At 52.1% G+C, this 17,978-nt stretch overlaps 2 protein-coding genes across 5 annotated transcripts in view; one reads left to right on the forward strand and one right to left on the reverse strand.

Moving 5' to 3' along the window:
- The window catches only part of ZNF580 (zinc finger protein 580), a 209,189-nt gene that overhangs the window by 143,028 nt on the left and 48,183 nt on the right, over positions 1-17,978 (forward strand). The window lies entirely within an intron of this gene.
- FIZ1 (FLT3 interacting zinc finger 1) overlaps positions 10,138-17,978 on the reverse strand; it is a 255,628-nt gene continuing 247,787 nt past the window's right edge. Inside the window, exons 2-4 of the mRNA XM_050771743.1 lie at positions 17,918-17,949; positions 16,035-16,364; positions 10,138-12,405 (exon numbers count right to left, since the gene is read on the reverse strand). Coding sequence (XP_050627700.1) covers positions 11,209-12,405; positions 16,035-16,328 — 1,491 coding nt within the window. The 5' untranslated portion in view covers positions 16,329-16,364; positions 17,918-17,949 and the 3' untranslated portion in view covers positions 10,138-11,208. The remainder of the gene's footprint in view (positions 12,406-16,034; positions 16,365-17,917; positions 17,950-17,978) is intronic.

Raw genomic sequence — 17,978 nt, forward strand, 5'->3', positions numbered from 1 at the left:
TACTATGGGCTGGCGCTGTCCTTGGTGCTGGAGCCACCGTGGCAAAAATAGGGGTTCACTGTCTGATGGGGAAGGCAGATAGACACGGATCAATCACTCTGGAGTGCGTGTGGGGGAACGTGTGCTCCGAGGCAGGGAACTGCTATGGGAATGCAGAGATCAGAAGGCACTAAACTGAGCTCGCACTGGGAGGAGGTGATTCCTGAGGTCTTCCTGGAGGCAGCAATGTTTCAGCTGAAATTGGCAGAATGAAACCAACCTGGCCACATCTCAAAAACCTAATCTGGAGCAGAAAAGGCATTCTGCAGGAGTATACCCGCAGCTTGACGCTGTTTGTTTAAGGTTACATTCCTGCCAAACAGTGCTAATGAGAGTGTGAGCAAACAGGTCCTTTCATACCCAGCTGGGGCAAGTAGAACTTGGAACACTCTTACCGAGCCAGCAATTCCAGGAATTTATTCTTCAGAAGTATCTACTCAGAACTGCACAAAATAATGTCTGCACCAGGTTAATCATTGCATTACTGCAGCTCACTGCAAACAGCTGAAACCAATCTAAGCACCCATCTGTAGGAGATTTGAGTAATCAATCATGACGGATCCACCCAGTGGAATACTAGGTGTCCATAGAAAAGAACAAAGAAGCTCACCGTGTGAATATAGGGTAAGTCTCCAAGTGACAACCTGTAGAAGAGAAAAACAGAAGGTCAAGTACAGCCTGCAGCCTGTTCTGGGCTTGTGTGTTCTGGGATTGTGTCCAGATGAACTGGAACAAGAGAGAAGAAACTGAAATTGGCAACATAGTCTAACTTCCAGCACAGAAATTTACTACATGCGATCCTTCTGTTTTTTTGTTTGTTTTTTGTTTTATTTTGTTTTTTGTTTTGTTTTGTTTTGTTTTTTTGAGATGAGATCTCCCTCTGTTGCCAAGGATGGCTGGAGGGAGTGCAGTGGTGTGATCTCAGCTCACTGCAGCCTCGACCTCCTGGGCTCGAGCAATCCTCCCACCTCAGCCTCCTGAGTAACTGGGACTACAAGAGTATGCCACCATGTCTGGCTAATTTTTGTATGTTTTGTAGAGATGGGGTCTCCTTATGTTGCCCGGGCTGGGCTTGAACTCCTGGGCTCAAGCGATCCACCTGTCTTGGCCTCCCAAAGTGCTGGAATTACAGACATTAGCCGCTGTGCCCAGCCTTTCGTACTTTTTGAATTTGAAACCGTGTAAATGTGCTATATACTCAAAAAAGTAAAGGAGGCCAAGCATGGTGGCTCACACCTGTAATCTCAGCACTTTGGGAGGCCCACATGGGCAGATCACCTGAGACCAGGAGTTCAAGACCAGCCTGGCCCACATGGTGAAACCCTGTCTCTACAAAAATACAAAAATTGGCCAGGCATAATGGCACCTGCCTATAATCCCAGCTACTCAGGAGGCTGAGGCAGGAGAATGGCTTGAACCTGGGAGGCGGAGATTGCAGTGAGCTGAGATAGTGCCATTGTACTCCAGCCTGGGTGACAGAGCAAAACTCCATCTTAAAAAAAAAAAAAAGGAAAAAGAAATACATGGGGATTATAAAAATAAATAAAATGAAAACTAATAGCTTCCTCTTGTGAGTGTATTACAAATGTGAACCCATTTACTCCTGGCTTTATGAAGTAGGTAACATTACTTTTCTCTTTCACAGAGGATGAAAGTGAGGTACTAGAAGTTTCCAAATCCAGTGAGTCTCAGTAAGAAGTTCCACTTCACAAACAGATAGGAGAAATGATAGTGGATCAGAAGCATGATTTAAAAAAAAAATAATAAAAGGCCGGGTGCAGTAGCTCACGCCTGTAATCCCAGCACTTTGGGAGGCCGAGGCGGGTGGATCACGAGGTCATGAGATCGAGACCAGCCTGGCCAACACAGTGAAACACCGTCTCTACTAAAAATACAAAAATTAGCTGGGCATGGTGGTGCTCGCCTGCAATCCCAGCTACTCTGGAGGCTGAGGCAGGAGAATCGCTTGAACCTGGGAGGCGGAAGTTGCAGTGAGCCGAGATTGTGCCACTGCACTCCAGCCTGGCTACAGGGCGAGACTCCGTCTCAAATAAATAAATACATAAATAAAATAGGGATGGGGTCTCACTATGTTGCCCAGGCTAGTCTTGAAATTCCTGAGCTCAAGCAATCCTTCCACCTCAGCCTCCCAAAGTGCTGGGATTACAGGCATTAGCCACCATGCCCAGACTAGGAGCATGGTTTTTAAAAGCACCTTGTTTGTAATACTATATTTTAAAGAATGTATACCACGAAATAAGAGTCTGAAAATATCTGTGGTAATAATAAGCACCAAATTCAATATATAAGTTATGTTTGAGATAGGAGAAGCAATCAGATCTTGGAGGGTGTGGTGTGTGGGGAGTCATTTGTATCCCTAATAGTTCAAAGCTGGTAGTCAGAATATGGGTGTGTGTATTTTAACTTTTTGTTTTGTAAAATACACTTAAAATTTACAGTTTTAACTATTTTAAATCACACAGCTCAGTGGCATTAAGTAAATGTTGCACAACTATCCACACCGCCTGGTTCCAGAACTCTTTCTTTCCTTTTTTTTTTTTGAGACAGAGTTTCACTCTTGTTGCCCAGGCTGGAGTACAATGGTGCAGCTCACCTCAATCTCCGCCTCCCGGGTTCAAGCGATTCTCCTGCCTCAGCCACCCAAATAGCTAGGATGACAGGCATGCGCCACCACGCCTAGCTTATTTTGTATTGTTAGTAGAGACAGGGTTTCTCCGTGTTGGCCAGGCTGGTCTCAAACTCCCAACTTCAGGTGATCCTCCTGCCTCGGCCTCCCAAAGTGCTGGGATTACAGGCATGAGTCTCTTTCTTTCCTTCCTTCCTTCCTTTCCTTTCCTTTCCTTCATTCCTTCCTTCCTTCCTTCTTTCCTTCCTTCCTTCCCTCCCTCCCTCCCTCCTTCCTTCTTTCCTTCCTTCCTTTCTCTTTCTTTCTTTCTTTTTCTTTCTTTCTTTCTTTCTTTCTTTCTTTCTTTCTTTCTTTCTTTCTTTCTTTCTTTCTTTCTTTCTTTCTTTCTTTCTTTCTTTCTTTCTCTCTCTCTCTCTCTCTCTCTCTCTCTCTCTTTCTCTCTCTTTTCCTTCCCTCCCTCCCTCCTTCCTTCCTTCTTTCCTTTCTTTACATATGGGGTCTTGCTTTGTTCCCCAGGCTGTTCTGAACTCCTGGTCTCAAGCAATCCTCCTGCCTGAGCCTCCTAAAGTGCTAGGATTACAGGCGTATGCCACCGTGTCCATCCTAGTTCCAGAACTTTTTCATCAGCCCAAACAAACCCTAAGCCCATTAGCAGTCATTCCCACACTCCTTTCTATCCCCAGCCCCTGTCAACTAATAATCAGTTTTCTGTCTCTATGAATTTGCCTATTCTGGACATTTCATATCAATGGAATCATACAACATGTGTTCCTTTGTGACTAGCTTTTTTCACTTTGCATAAAAGTTTCTCCCCCTCCCCCACAAAGGATATTGCCCCCCCTCTTTTTAAAAATTGAGACAGGGTCTTTCTCTGTCACCCAGGCAGGAGTGCATTGGTGCAATCACGGCTCACTGCAACCTCCACCGCCAGGGCTCAAGCGATTCTCCCACCTCAGCCTTCCAGATAGCTGAGACTACAGGCATGCACCACCATGCCTGGCTAATTTTTGTTTTTGGTAGAGATGGGGTCTCGCCACGTTGCCCAGGGTGGTCTTGAACTCCTGAGCTCAGATGACCAGCCCACCTCGGCCTCCTGAAGTGCTGGGATTACAGGCATGAGCCACCGCACCTGGCCAGCGTAATGTTTCTAAGGTTCATCCGTGCCTTAGCATGAGTCGGTGCTTCATTCCTTTTTGTGGCTGAATAGTATTCCTCTGCATGAGTGCAGTCATTCTTCGGTGTCCGCAGGGGATTAGTTCCAGGACTCTCCTCGGATTCCAGATCCATGGGTGATTGAGTCCCTTACAGCCTCCTATCTGAGGGTGCAGAACCACGGAAGTGGAGGGCCGCTGTCGCCTACGTTTTGTTTATCCATTTGTTGATGGACATTGGGATTGCATCTATCTTTGGTCTATTGCAAAGAGTGCTATTAGAAACATTGGTGTATAAGTTTTTGTTTGAACAGCTGTTTTTAATTCTTTTGGGTATATACCAAGGATGTGTGTACTATTTTATCATCTATATTTTGAAGGCTTGAAAGATGGAGGAGGAGGAGGAAGAATAATGAATTCAGGAATGGAGGTGATAGAAAACTTTAAGCAGAGAGCACAGCACATAGAAGGGGGTTTGCGCTCTGCTTCGCCAGCACATGGCGGGGGTGGGGTTGGGGGTCTTGCATTAGGGCATAAAGGAGGCCAGTGTGGCGGAGAGAGGCCAGAGCTGCACCCAGCGACCGAGCCGGGCCTCCGAGTCCAGGCTGAGCTTGGACTCATTCCGAGTGCACTGAGAAGCCATTGAAAAGGTTTTAAGCAGGAGAGTCACATGATCCGATTAGTGTTTTAGAGAAATTCCTGTGGGACCCGCGTGGAGGCCGGGCCGGATGCGGGGGAGACCGAGGCGGGGAGCCGGGAGGAGGCGGGGCGCAGGCCCAGGTGCTGGAGGGGGTCCTGGGCCCCACGACCTCCGGCTGCGAAGGCGGCTCCCGGGGCAGGGGGCGGGGCTTGTCGCTGACTGGCTCAGCCGGATGCCAGTCCCACCGTCTCCCCCTCCTCATTGGCTCTCCTGCTTCCAGCTTCCCTGTCCCTCCCGTCCAGCCTCCAGCACCCAGAAATCACCTCTCTCCTGAGCCCAACACTCTTCCGTCCTTGGCTCCCCATCTCCCTCGGAATAAAACCCAAGCTTCCCTTCTGATTCCCACGTGCACCCCCGCCCCCAAGGCCCTGCTTGCCTGGGCCCCGGGGCTTTCCTCCCTCCCTCCCTCCCTCTCCGCGTCACACCGCCCTCTCTGCTCTGTCCGGAGTCAGGGCCTTTGCACTTGCGGTTGCCCCGGCCTGAAAAGCCCTCCCGAGGTTTCCATTCAGCTTCCCTTACGTCCCTCACTCCCACAGCTCGCTGGAGACCCCTGTCTTGTCCACCCAGGCTAAAATAGCCTCCCGTCACCCTCTAGCCTTCACCCTGCCTTATTATTATTATTATTATCATTTTTTGAGTCAGGGTCTCACTGTCGCCCAGGCTGGAGTGCAGTGCAGTGGCGCAATCTCGGCTCACTGCAACCTCCGCCTCCTGGGTTCAAGCGATTCTCCTGCCTCAGCCTCCCGAGTAGCTGGGATTACAGGCGCCCGCCACCATACACAGCTAATTCTTTTTTGTGTTTTTAGTAGAGACGGGGTTTCGCCATGTTGGCCAGGCTGATCTCGAACTCCTGACCTCAGGTGATCCTCACGCCTCGGCCTCCCTAAGTGCTGGGATTACAGGTGTGAGCCACTGCGCCGGCCTTTCATTTTTAACATGGTACTTAATCACGAAGACACACTAGGCAACGTGTGAATGTCCTGTGGATTGCCTATCTCCCCTCACACTAGAATAAAAACTGCGAGGGCAGGGCTTATTTTGCCTGTTTGCTTAACGGCTCTGCCCACAGGTGGCTGCCCGGAACAGACAAGGGGCTTAACAAGCATTTGTGGATGAATAAAAAGGGATGAAGGGTGGGAGGAGTGAGGCGGTCTCGGGCTTCGGTATTAGGATGTGAGGCCGTCCTTGAAAGGAGGAAGGCTCGGGGGCCCGGGGAAGACGCCCGCGCCAGCAAGCGTGCAGGGGCCTGGCTGGCTCCAAGGTCTGCACGCAGGAATCAGCTCGCCAAACACAGGCATGTGAGTCTCCGGCGTCTGGCTAGTAATTAATCTTTTGCAACGGTTGAGATCGTCCTCAGGGTAAAATTCCCGCTCCTGTCCTCTCCTCGCTTCTCACCTCCCCCCGCCCCGGCCTCAGTCAGCGCATCTATAAAATGGGGCCACTATGTGACGCGTTCGGTGCAGTGTCCAGCCCAGCACCGGGCACTTGGGAGACACTGAGGAAATGGGATGAGTCCTTCTCGTTACCGCCCCAGAAGAGAAAGGACTGTGGTGCAGGTGAGGTGGGTGGGAACCTCAGCCTGGCGAGGTCCCTATTCATTACTCCCCAGCCGGCGGCCATCTCCATGGCAACGCTGGCGCCTTTCCAGTGCGCATCTCCCGGGCTGAGCCTGTCTCTAAGCCGGTCTCGGAGTGGGCGGGTCTTGTCCCTGGGGGCGGTGCCTTCTTCGAAGTGGGCGGGCCTAGTTTCTCGAAAGAAGATACTTTTCTTTTTTTTTTTTTTTAAACCAGAAAGCGTGTCTGGTTTTTGAGTGTCGGTTGCAGAGTGGAGAGGAGTATCTCTAAGGTTTAGCTGATTTTATTCCCAAAGGTTGAGCTTTTTCAAATAGGCAACTGTGGATCTCCATTCAAAAAGTCTGGCTGGAGTGCTAAACTCTTACTTGTTTTCTCCTCCCGGAATACACGTCTTCCTCCTTTAAAGTTTCCTTTTTCTTTCTTTTTAAATTTATATTTAATTTTTAAATTTTCATTTATTTATGTATTCTTTTGAGATGGACGTCTCGCTCTGTCACCAGGCTGGAGTGCAGTGGCGTGTTCTCGGGTCACTGCAACCTCTGCCTGCTGGGTTCAAGCGATTCTCCCGCCTCAGCCTCCCGAGTAGCTGGGATTACAGGCGTGCACCACCATGCCCAGCTAATTTTTGTATTTTTAGTAGAGGCAGGATTCCACCCTGTTGCCCAGGGTGGTCCTGAACTCAGGTGATCTGCCCGCCTCGGCCTCCAAAAGTGTTGGGATTACAGGCGTGAGCCACCACGTTCGGTTTTATTTTTTATTTTTGAGACGGGGTCTCTCTCTGTCGCCCATGCTGGAGTGCAGTGGTACCATCATAGCTCACTGCTCACATAACCTCAACCTCCTAAGCTCAAGTGATCCTCTCAGCTCAGCCTCCCAAGTAACTGGGACTACAGGCATGCACCACCACGCTGTTTTTTCTTTCTTTTCTTTTTTTTTTTTTTGGTAGAGACAGGATCTCACTATATTGCCTAGGCTGGTCTCGAACTCCTGAGCTCAAGTCATTCTCCTGCCTCAGTCTCCGAAATTATTGGGATTACAGACGTGAGTCAACTCGCCCAGACTGAAATATTTTCTTTGTGAAATATAAGACACACAGAGAAAAAATGCACAATACAAATACACAATTGAATAAATAATTATAAAATGATCATCTGATTAAAAAATAGAAGTTTATCAGCTACCAGCAACCCTGGAAACTTCCAGGTTATCCCCTCCCGCTTAACTTGTCGAGCCCACTATTCTGAGTTTTATAGGACAATGTTGTCCTTGCTTTTTTATATGCTTTACTACTGACAATGTATCCTTAACAATATTACAGTTTAGTTTTATGTGCATTATAATGGGCTTGCTTTTTTGTTTGTTTGGTTGTTTTGTTTTGTTTTGAGACAGGGTCTTGCTTTGTTGCCCAGGCTGGAATGCAGTGGCATCATCTTGGCTCACTGCAATCTCCGTCCCCCCACCCCAGGCTCCAGCGATCCTTCCGTCTCAGCCCATCGAGTAGCTGGGCCTACAGGCACACGCCACCACACCTGTCTATTTTTTGTATTTTTACTAGAGATGGGGTCTTGCCATGTTGCCCAGGCTGGTATTGAACTCCTGGACTCAAGCAATCCTCCTGCCTTGGCCTTCCAAAGTGCTGGGATTATAGGTGTGAGCCACTGCACCTGACCTGAATGTTATGTAAATGAAATCATGCTCTGTTTCTGGCTTTTCAGGTCCTATGTCTTTGTAACTTTCATTCATGATATTGTGTTTATCCACAGCTCATTCATTCTGGTTGCTGTATAGTATTCTATTGCATAATATACCATCATTATTTACTGTATTGCTGATGGACGTTTTGGTTGTCATGAGTTTGGGGTTGATATTGCTGCTATGAATGTTTTTGTATGTCTCTGGGTACAGGGGGACTTGAGTTAGCGTTTATGCGTAGCAGTAGAATTACTGCATCACAGGATATACGTATGTTCAGTATTTGAGAATGGCAACCTATAGGGAATTTAATTTAAGAAACCAGCTGGGTGCAGTGGCTCACACCTGTAATCCCAGCACTTTGGGAGACCGAGGTGGGCAGATCAATCACCTGAGGTCAGGAGTTCGAGACCAACCTGACCAACAAGTTGAAACCCTATCTCTACTAAAAATACAAAAATTAGCTGGGTGTAGTGGTGCACATCTGTAATCCCAGCTACTTGGGAGGCTGAGGCAAGAGAATCTCTTGAACACAGGAGGTGGAGGTTGCTGGGAGCCGAGATCACACCACTGCACTCCAGTCTGGGCAACAGAGCGAGCCCCTGTCTCAAAAACAAACAAAAAAATCTTAAGGAACTCTAGGGGAGAAGGCTTTGATTCTCCTAAGCCCCTACTTAAACGTGTCCTCCCCCAGTTTTCTGGTCTTAATGAAAAATGCCACCACTCAACCATTTACTCCTGATTTCTCCCTTCCCATTACACTCACCCCCAACCAATACACACATGCACACAACCAGTCCTCTGCATTCATACTCCAGAGTTCATCTGAAATCCACCCATTTCTTTCTTTTGTTTTATTTTGTTATGTTTAGTAGAGACAGGGTCTCACTATGTTGCCTAGGCTGGTCTCAAACTCCTGGGCTCAACCGATTCTCCCACCTCGGCCTCCTAAAGTGCTGGGGTTACAGGCATGATTTCTGTTCGTCACTCTGGTTTAGGATCCCACAGGTTTCTCCTGGACTGCAGGAGCGTTACAGTCTCCTGACTCTGCGTCCTGCAGCTTCGTTTCCACTCATCAGACACAGGGATTTCGATAAGGTGCAGGGGTGGTCCCTTCCCTCCTCGATGAACACTTTGCTTCCCATCGCCCAGAGAACACAGTCAAACACCTATTTTGGCTTGCCTGGCTCGCTGTGATGTGACCTCTACCTACCTGTTAACCTCATCTCATCCTTCCCTCCCTGAGCTCACTTTCCTCCTGTGTCCATTTGGGCATTCTCCTGGCCGGTCCTTGCTCACCCTTACCCTTCAGGGCTCAGATCAAATGCCACCTCCACCGAGAAGCCCACGTGGACCACCCCATCTAAGGTGGCATAGAAAGTGAGTAAGGTGGCCATTCACTTTCTTACCACCCTTCCCTATTGCCTTCAGAATGCTCATGACGATCTGAAATTATTTTCTGCATTTATTTGATTCCTCTTTTCTCCATGCCGGTTGCCCACACGACAGAACATAAACCCCAGGAGGGCCAGGATGATCCCCACAGGGAGTTTCAGTGCCTGACTCAGAATAAGCCCTCAGTACAGGAACGCAATGCAGTGTGCAGGAGACAGTCTGAAGGCACCTCCACCCCCAGTTCTCTGATGAACAGGTCCTATTATTGGGGTTTGGTGTAGGGTCTAAGGCAGCGTCTAAGGGGCGGGGCCTCTTCTCGGACATGCCTGTAATGAGGCAGTTTGGTTTCCAAGGGGTGTGTCCTATAAGGCTGGTGGCTTCTAAAGGGCGTGTCTAGTTTCTAGGGGGCGTGTCTATCTGTTGGAGGTGGATCATGTATTTAAGGGACAGGGCTCATTTTGATTGAAACCAACTCTAATTTTATTTATTTATTTATTTATTTAGTTTTGAAATGGAGTCTCGCTCTGTCCCTCAGGCTGGAGTGCAGTGGTGTGATCTTGGCTCACTGCAACCTCTGCCTCCCAGGTTCAAGAGATCCTCCTGCCTCAGCCTCCCGAGTAGCTGGGATTACAGGAATGTGCCATCACACCCGGCTAATTTTTGTATTTTTAGTAGAAACGGGGTTTCGCCATGTTGGCCAGGCACGGTCTTGAACTCCTGACCTCAGGTTATCCGCCCGCCTCGGCCTCCCCAAGTGCTAGGATTATAAGCATGAGCCACCGAGCCTGGCCTAAACCGACTCTAATTTTAAAGGTCATGTACTATTCAAAGCTTTGAAACTTCTCAGGAGAAGACGAGGACCTGTCTGTATTTAGGTGGTCTTTCCTAAGACATTCCCCATCCCCCCTGGAGCCAAGGATCAGAAAATGAGGCGTCAGCGACTGACAGGACAAGGTTTATTGGGGGTCCTGGAAACATTGGGGAGAGGGACAAGGGGACGAGGTCTAGGCTCACAGGGACACCCCCTAGCCAAGTGCCCCCTTCCCCTTGGGGTCGGGAGGAAGACAGAGACAGACAAACCAACAGAGATGGAAAGACCAATGGGTGCCACGGAGAGAGGGAGGGAAACCCCAGTGTCCGCCACTTCCCACTCAGATGAGTTCACAGGACAAAGAATGGCGTGGACCGGTCCACACGCTACAGGAAAAGGGAGGAGTATCTGCCCTATTCACTCTAAGGAAGGTGGGGTGCAGGCCACAGCCTAGACCAGCCCATTCCATGTGATGGGGGTGTGTGCATACAGATCAGTCCATCCTACTGGACAAGGGTATTTCAGGCCAGTCTATTCTAGTGTTTGGGGGTGGGGAAGATCATTAAGGTCGATCCATTCCACAGTCAGGGAGGGGGGATTAGAGGGCAGGGGGCATCTACCCTGGTCCCTCTTTCAGTACAGGGAATGAAAACGGGGAAAGGCAGATTTCGGCTATATCCATTTTCTGGGGTCATCAGTGACTCTGGTGGGTAGCATTTGGAGGAGATCTAGGAAAATTCAGGGACATGTTCCCTCCACATTCTCCAGATCAAGGTCGTTGGGAATGATGGCTCTCAGGGAATGGGGCAGTCTTCCCTTGGTGGGGCAGGTGCCCATCTTTTATTATTAGGACCCTCAAGATGAGAGGTACTTGTGGAGACCCATTGCTCACTGCAAAGTTCCCATGTCCTGGGGACTTAGGGCTACCCACACTCATTTCAGGGACCTCAGGCTCAGGAGTCTCTCCGTAGATTTGGGTTCCCCTGCCCCAGCTAAGGACCCTGTTTGTTTGTGGTCCCCCAGCTCTGGGGCCTGTGTGGGTTTCTGGTGGCCTCGACTTCTCCAGTCAGGGTCCCCTCATTTCAGGGCCTGTGTCTGGATTTGGATTTGGAGGGCCGGGGCCTCACTCGCAGTACTGAGGTCCCCTGGTCCAGGCCGAGTCCAGGTGGCTGGGTGGAGGGCAGGGCACGGCCTGGCAGTCAGTCCATGCCCCGGTGCAGCTTCAGGTGCCTGGAGAGGTTGCTGAGCGTGATGAAGCCCTTGCCGCAGATGTGGCAGGGGAAGGGCCGCTCGGTGCCATGCAGCAGCCGGTGGCGCTTGAGGTAGCACTCGTGGCGGAAGAACTTGCCGCACTCCAGGCACGGGAACGGCTTCTCGCCAGTGTGCACCAGCACGTGCCGCTCCAGGTCTCGCGGCGAGCGGAACAGCTTCTCGCACTCGGAGCAGCCGAAGATCTTCTTGCCGCGGCCAGAGCCAGACGGGGGCTCCCCGGACGCCGGCTCCCCTTCCCGGGCCGCGGCCGCCGCCTCCTCCGCGCCACCCTCGCCGTGGCTGACCCGCCGGTGCTCCTCCAAGGCGGCCAGCGCCGCGTACAGAGCCCCGCAGTGGCCGCAGCCGTAGGTGGCCGGGCCCGAATGGGCCTCCAGGTGGCTGGCCAGGGCCGCGGCCGACGCGAAGAAGGTCCCGCAGTCGCACTGGTACAGGGTGTCTTCCGAGGGCTCGGCGGCCGCTGCAGGTGCAGGCGCCTCCCCGCCGCCCTCAGGGAGCAGCCCCCCGAGCTTGGGCACGCCGCCCCCCGCGGGGCCCAGGAGCAGCCTGCCGTCCGAGGTCGGAGGAGCGTCGCCCGCCTCCGCAGCGGCGCTTTTGCTCGCCGTCTCGGGCCCTGCACCTGCCCCCGGGGCCCAGCCCTGCGCTGGGGGCGCGCCCGGGCCCTGCAAGTCGTGCGTCAGCTTGTGCCGCTCCAGCAGCGCGGGTGCGTTGAAGTCGCGCTCGCAGCGCGGGCACTTGAAGGGCTTCACGTCGGTGTGCGCCGCCCAGTGGGCCGCCAGCTCCCGGCCGTGGTCGAAGCGCCGCGCGCAGGCGCCGCACGCAAATGGGGGCAAGGAGGCCGCGGCTGCAGCTGCCGCCTCTGCCAGCCCCCAGCTGCCCAAACCCGCGCCTGCCCCCTCGGGGCCCTCTCCACCGCCGGTCCCCGCGCCCCCGCACACCGAGCAGGGCCCCACATTGCAGCAGACGGAGCAGGGCGCACTCAAGGCGGGCAGGCCAGGGCCGGGCTGCAGGGGAGAGGGGAGAACCCCGCGGTGCTGGCGCTTGAGGTGGCGGCCCAGGCTGGAGCGTGAGGAGAAGCGGAGCTCGCAGACCAGGCAGCAGTAGGGTTTCTCACCAGTGTGGACGACCTGGGAGTGCAGGAAGAAGGGCACAACGTCAGGGCTGAGAACCTAGCCCGGACAGCGGATTCCTGGACTCCCAGGGGGATATGGCACAAGCTCTCTGTCACATCTACAGGGCCATGATCTAGGGAAATGCTCGTCATATCACTCTCTGCTTGGGGTCACGGTAGAATTCTTTCAGTCCTTAAAAAGGCCATGTCCTGGCTGGGCATGGTGGCTCACGTCTGTAATTCCAGCACTCTGGGATTGCATAAGCCTAGGTGTCCGAGACCAGCCCAGGCAACGCAAGGAAACCTTGTCTCTACAAATAATTTTGCTAGCTGGACACGGCATGCTTCTGTGGTCCAGCTACTCGGGAGGCTGAGCCAAGCAGTTTGAGGCTGCAGTAAGCCGTGATCATGCCACCACACTACAGCCTGCATGACAGGGTGAGACTGTGTCTCAAAAAAACAAACAAACAAACAAACAAAAAAACAAACCACGGCCGGGCGCGGTGGCTCACATCTGTAATCCCAGCACTTTGGGAGGCCAAAGTGGGTGGATCATTTGAGGTCAGGAGTTCGAGACCAACCTGATCAACATGGTGAAACCCTGCCTTTACTAAATATACAAAAATCACCCGGGTCTGGTGGTGGGCACCTGTAGTCCCAGCCACTCAGGAGGCTGAGGTAGAAGAATCCCTTGAACCCGGGAGGTGGAGGATGCACTGAGCCGAGATCACACCACTGCACTCTAGCCTGGGCGACAGAGCGAGACTCGGTCTCAAAAATAAATAAATAAATAAATCACTATCTGTGGCTAATGGCTATACTGGACAGTGCAGCTCTAAAGTGACAGCGCAGCCGGCCCTGGTAGTGTGGTCTTTTCCCTTGTCAAGCCCCGCTACCCCGAGCCAGTTATCATGAGCTGAATACAGCCTTTAGGTGTATTAGGGCAGAGAAGTGATTTTGAACCAAATCTGGCTACTGCTCAGAGCATCTCTCACTGAATGCTTTTCACACATACAGATCCAGGGAATCACTTCCAAATCTAGGGAATTGAATCTCCCAGGAGGGAGTCCAGGAGCCTGTACTTTTTTTCTGAAGCGTTGCCAGGCTTGTAGACTGCGTAAAACTGTGCCTTAGCGAGGTTTTTTGTACTGATATTTGTGCTTGTTGATTTAAGATTTTGGAATAGCAGAGAGAGATTTGTGAGTGTGGTAATGTCTTCCGGAGACCTGTGAGGAGAAGGGTGAGGCTGGATGAGAAAGAGTGCAGTGCTTGATTAGTAATGTCTGCCAGGGGCACAGACCTGAAGAAGGAACAGGGAGTGATGTTCATTTGCCTTTCTGGCTCCAGACAGGATGTCCCTGCTGTAAAGTGTGGGTGTAGAGATCTCTATCCTCTTTGTCGCTAAATTCATTCTCTCTCTACTCTTTCTAACACAACAAGGTTATGCTGGTCCCAGGGCCCTTGTACATGCTGTTCTCACTGCCTGGAATGCTTGTAGGTCTATTTATCTGTCGCTCCTTGGAAACCCTTCCCCGAATCTGGCCCCCTGGCTCATCAGTGATCCTCTTCCACCCTCCTCCTTTAAAGCCTATGGCTCATAGCACACTTAGTGTCTACATCTAACTTGAGTGTTGTCTGTCTCCCCACCAGCTAAGGACGATGAAAATAACGACCACGTTGGTTTTGCTCACAGCTGTATTTCCAGGGTCCAGCATTCTCCAGACTTCTCCTGAGCCACACTCTTTCTGCTTCTCCGTGCTCCAGTCACACTGGCCTTCCTCCAGTTCCTCCAAAGCCTGCTTTGCTTCCTTGAAAGTACACATCTTGTTCCCTGGATCCAGAAAGCCTCAGACCCCAGAGGCAGATGATTCCTCACCTTTTTCTCTGGAAAACCATCCCTGACCCCATCCCCGATCCAGACTGCTTCAGATCTCTCTTGCATGAGTCTCAGAATATGGTTATCCTCCATCCTCAGATGTCTCAGCTGCAACCTAACGTTGATTAACCTGGTTGTTCAGTTCACATCTCCCACATTTGACTCGAGGCCATCACAAGGGGTGGACTGTATCTGTTTTGTTCCCTTAGCTAATTTTTTTTCCCCAGAGAGCCTAGCACTGTACCTAAATACAGTAGGTACTCATGAAATGGTTCAGTTGAATCACAACCTACTGGTGGGCAGGGATGAGGCCTCGGGGGCTGTGAATAGTTGCATCAACTAAGGAGCTCCCCTTTCAACCTAAAGATCAAGGGATTTAAGGAGGAGTCACCTGGTCACTCTGCGACAGATGCAAAGGCTGGATGTGAGGGAGAGAGACAGGAGGGAGGAAGACCACTGAGAAAGCTGGGGCCAACATTCAGGATGTGAAGTCCTGACCAAGGCAGAGGCATGGGGACAGAGAGGACAGCCAAGTGTGAAAGACCATCGGTAGATGTCTGGTTTTCTTCACCCTGGTTGTGCAAGTGTCTGGCACATAGATAAGAGTGTGACCCAGCCCATCCCATCTTCCACCTCACCTCCTTCCACCCCAACCCCACAGTCTCCCATCGCTTCTTAGAATACAGCACACTCCTTCCTTCCTCAGGGCCTTTGTACTTGCTGTTCCTGCTGCCTGGAATGCTCTTCGCAGGGAGGCTTACTACAGGTCGGCTCAAGTATCACCTGCCCTAACCTTCCCCACCCTGTCTGAAGTAGTCCATAGCTCTCCTCTCTTTACTCTCACACATTGATTTGTATTGTTTGTCTGTCTGTCTGTTTGAAGACTGAGTCTCGTTCTATCACCCAGGTTGGAGTGCAGTGGTATAATCTCGCCTCACTGCAACCTCTACCTCCCGGGTTCAGGGGAGTCTCCTGCCTCAGCCTCCCAAGTAGCTGGGATTACAGGTGCACGCCACCACACCTGGCTAATTTTTGTATTTTTAGTAGTGATGGGGTTTCACCATGTTGGCCAGGATGGTCTCGATCTCTTGACCTCAAGATCTGCCCACCTTGGCCTCTCAAAGTGCTGGGATTACAGGCGTGAGCCACTGTGTCCCGCCAGTATTTTTTTGTTTCTTAAAATGTCCTTCCTAACACTTATCTTTTTCCAGGACATTCTTGCCTGCATACTTGCTTTCTTGCTTCTTGTCTACTTGGCTACTGACCACCTCCAAAGGAAAGTAAGTTCTCTGAAGGCATGGAATTTGCTCTTGCCTTGGCAACACAGCCGTTTGGTGCAGGGAAAGTTGATAGTCACTGAATAAAGGAATTAAGTATATACCTGATAACCACTGAATAAAGGAATTAAATATATACCTGATGAACCTATTTCTTAAAAAGGTAAGGAAGGAAAGGATAAACACTAGATTGCAGATGCTGGTGCGTGCACGTGGGATACTGGCAGGGAGAAGGGGGAGGGGAGGAGCCCATAGATGGGGAAATTTACTATGAATGTTCTAGTTGGTGGCTTGGTGGGGACTGAATGAGAAACACCGCATGCTTTCAAGGGTCAGGGTGCTTTGGTGGGGAGCGACAGACATTTTCTAATGGGAGGCGGCGGCTGCCTAGGCCTTGGGCCAGCTTCCTTTTGCCCAGAGCACAGTGGGGCGCGGGATCCCAGCGCAGTCCAGACCAGGGAGGCCAGCCTGGGGCCAGCCTGTGGGACTCACCTGGTGGTGCAGCAGGCCGGTGGAGTCGCGGAACCCCTTGGGGCAGGCGGAGCAGCGGTAGGGCCGCTCCCCGGTATGCGAGCGCAGGTGGTTGGCTAGGTTGAAGCTGTGCTTGAAGCCCTTGCCGCAGCGCGGACACGCGTGGGGCTTGAGCGCTGTGTGTCGGGCAAAGTGGCGCCGCAGGTCTGAGCGGTAGCGGAAACTCTTGCCACATTCACTGCAGTGAAATGGGACCCGGGGGGCGGCAGCGGCGGGCGGTGCTGGTGCAGGGGTTGGGGTCGGGACGTCATCCATAGTGGCGGGGAATACAGTGGTGTGTGTGGGCTCTCTCTGGAGTAGGGAGGAGACAGAGGAGCAGGTGAGGGGATAGGGTCCCCATCAGCCCTCTCCTCCCAGGCTCCCAGACCCACCACCTGTACCCTGGGAAAGCCTCCCACTGCCCACCTCTCTAAGCCCCTCTCATTGTTCTTTAAAATCCTCCTACTCTCTTAGAAACCCTTCTCCCTCTGCTCCACTCCTCTGGCAATCTTCCTAATCACTTCCCAGTCTCCTCACTCCACGGAGCGTTTTTAAGCCTCTCCCCCTCTTCGCCAATGCGCGGCCGCTCCTCTCGGTGCCCCTCCCGCTGTAATTTAAGCCTCTCCCACTCTTCCTACTCCCTTCAAAGCCCCTACACTGTCCCCTAAGCATCTTGTATTCTTTGCCAAGCCCTTTTCCCTCCAAAAGGCCCTTCCACTCCCCTCTGAGCTCCTCCCACTCCTCTTCCAGGATGATCACTTAGCAAATGGGAGGGCAAAGATTTGGGACTAAGCACACTGGAGTCATCCTTGCAGGGAGACCAGAACTAGTCCTGTAACATCAGATAACAAAAACTCTTCATCTGCAAAATGGGAATAGTAGTACCTACCTCATAGAGCGGTGGTGAGAACTAAGTAAAACAGTGGCAATAAATGTTTCGTGCCTACTTAAGCTGGTGCACAGCAAAGACGCAACAAGTAAGCTGTTTGGATGACTATTATCCCGTAAGTTCTTCCTGGTTTCCTCCTTAAGTCCTACCATGCTTGCTAAGTTACTTGACTTCACTAAGCCCCTCTCGGCTCCACTAAGACCCACTTCCAAAACTCCACCCAATTTTTCCTTTAAAGAAGCCACATCCTTTCTAAGACCATCCACTGGACTCCCGTCACCTTCTCAGGCCTTCTCTACGAAGTCTCTTCCCATCCCCTGCAAGTCCTTTCCACATTCATTATAAGGACCTGACAGTTGCATTAAACCCCTTCAAATTACACCCTTAAACTCCGCCCCCCTCGCTAGGCCTACCTACTTCTCTAAGCCATACCCCAGACAAACTCCACCCCTTCTACTCTAAACTCCTCTCTCCTGCTTCCTAGGCTCCGTTTCCCCAACCAGCCTCAATGAGTTTCCTTCCACCCCTCAATCCAGGGCCTACCCACCATTCCTTCTGAGCCACGCCCCTTTATCAAACCCCACCACTTTGCCCAAGCCCCTCCCATTTTCTATCCACTCTCCCTCCTCCACGCCCCTCCCACTTCCACTCTAAGCTCCGCCCAACTCAGGCTCCTCCCAACCTTTGCTCCGCCCCAGCAGCCACTAGGCCCCGCCTCCTCCACCCCGCAGCCTGAGGAGCTGGGGCCCCCCCCATGCCCAGTCCGCTCCAGGCCCCAGGCCCCGAGAGCCGGCCTTTTGTGCCCCTCCCCCTGCCCCTAAAAGGTGCAGCCCTGGGCGCCTGGTAGGGGGGCAGGTCGGGCAGGCCCCGGGGCCAGGCGAGTCCACCTCGCTCGTACGGAGCGTTGGGTCTTGGAGACCCCGGAAGGCCCCAGGAGGCCGGGGAAGTCCGTCGGCTTTCCTCTTTAATTACTTACACCTCCCTCTGGGCGCCGACATTTTGGGCAGCGGGGGTAGCGTCACTTCCACCCGGGGGGC

The sequence above is a fragment of the Macaca thibetana genome, chromosome 19 (genome assembly GCF_024542745.1).
Source record: "Macaca thibetana thibetana isolate TM-01 chromosome 19, ASM2454274v1, whole genome shotgun sequence".
Lineage (NCBI taxonomy): Eukaryota > Metazoa > Chordata > Mammalia > Primates > Cercopithecidae > Macaca > Macaca thibetana.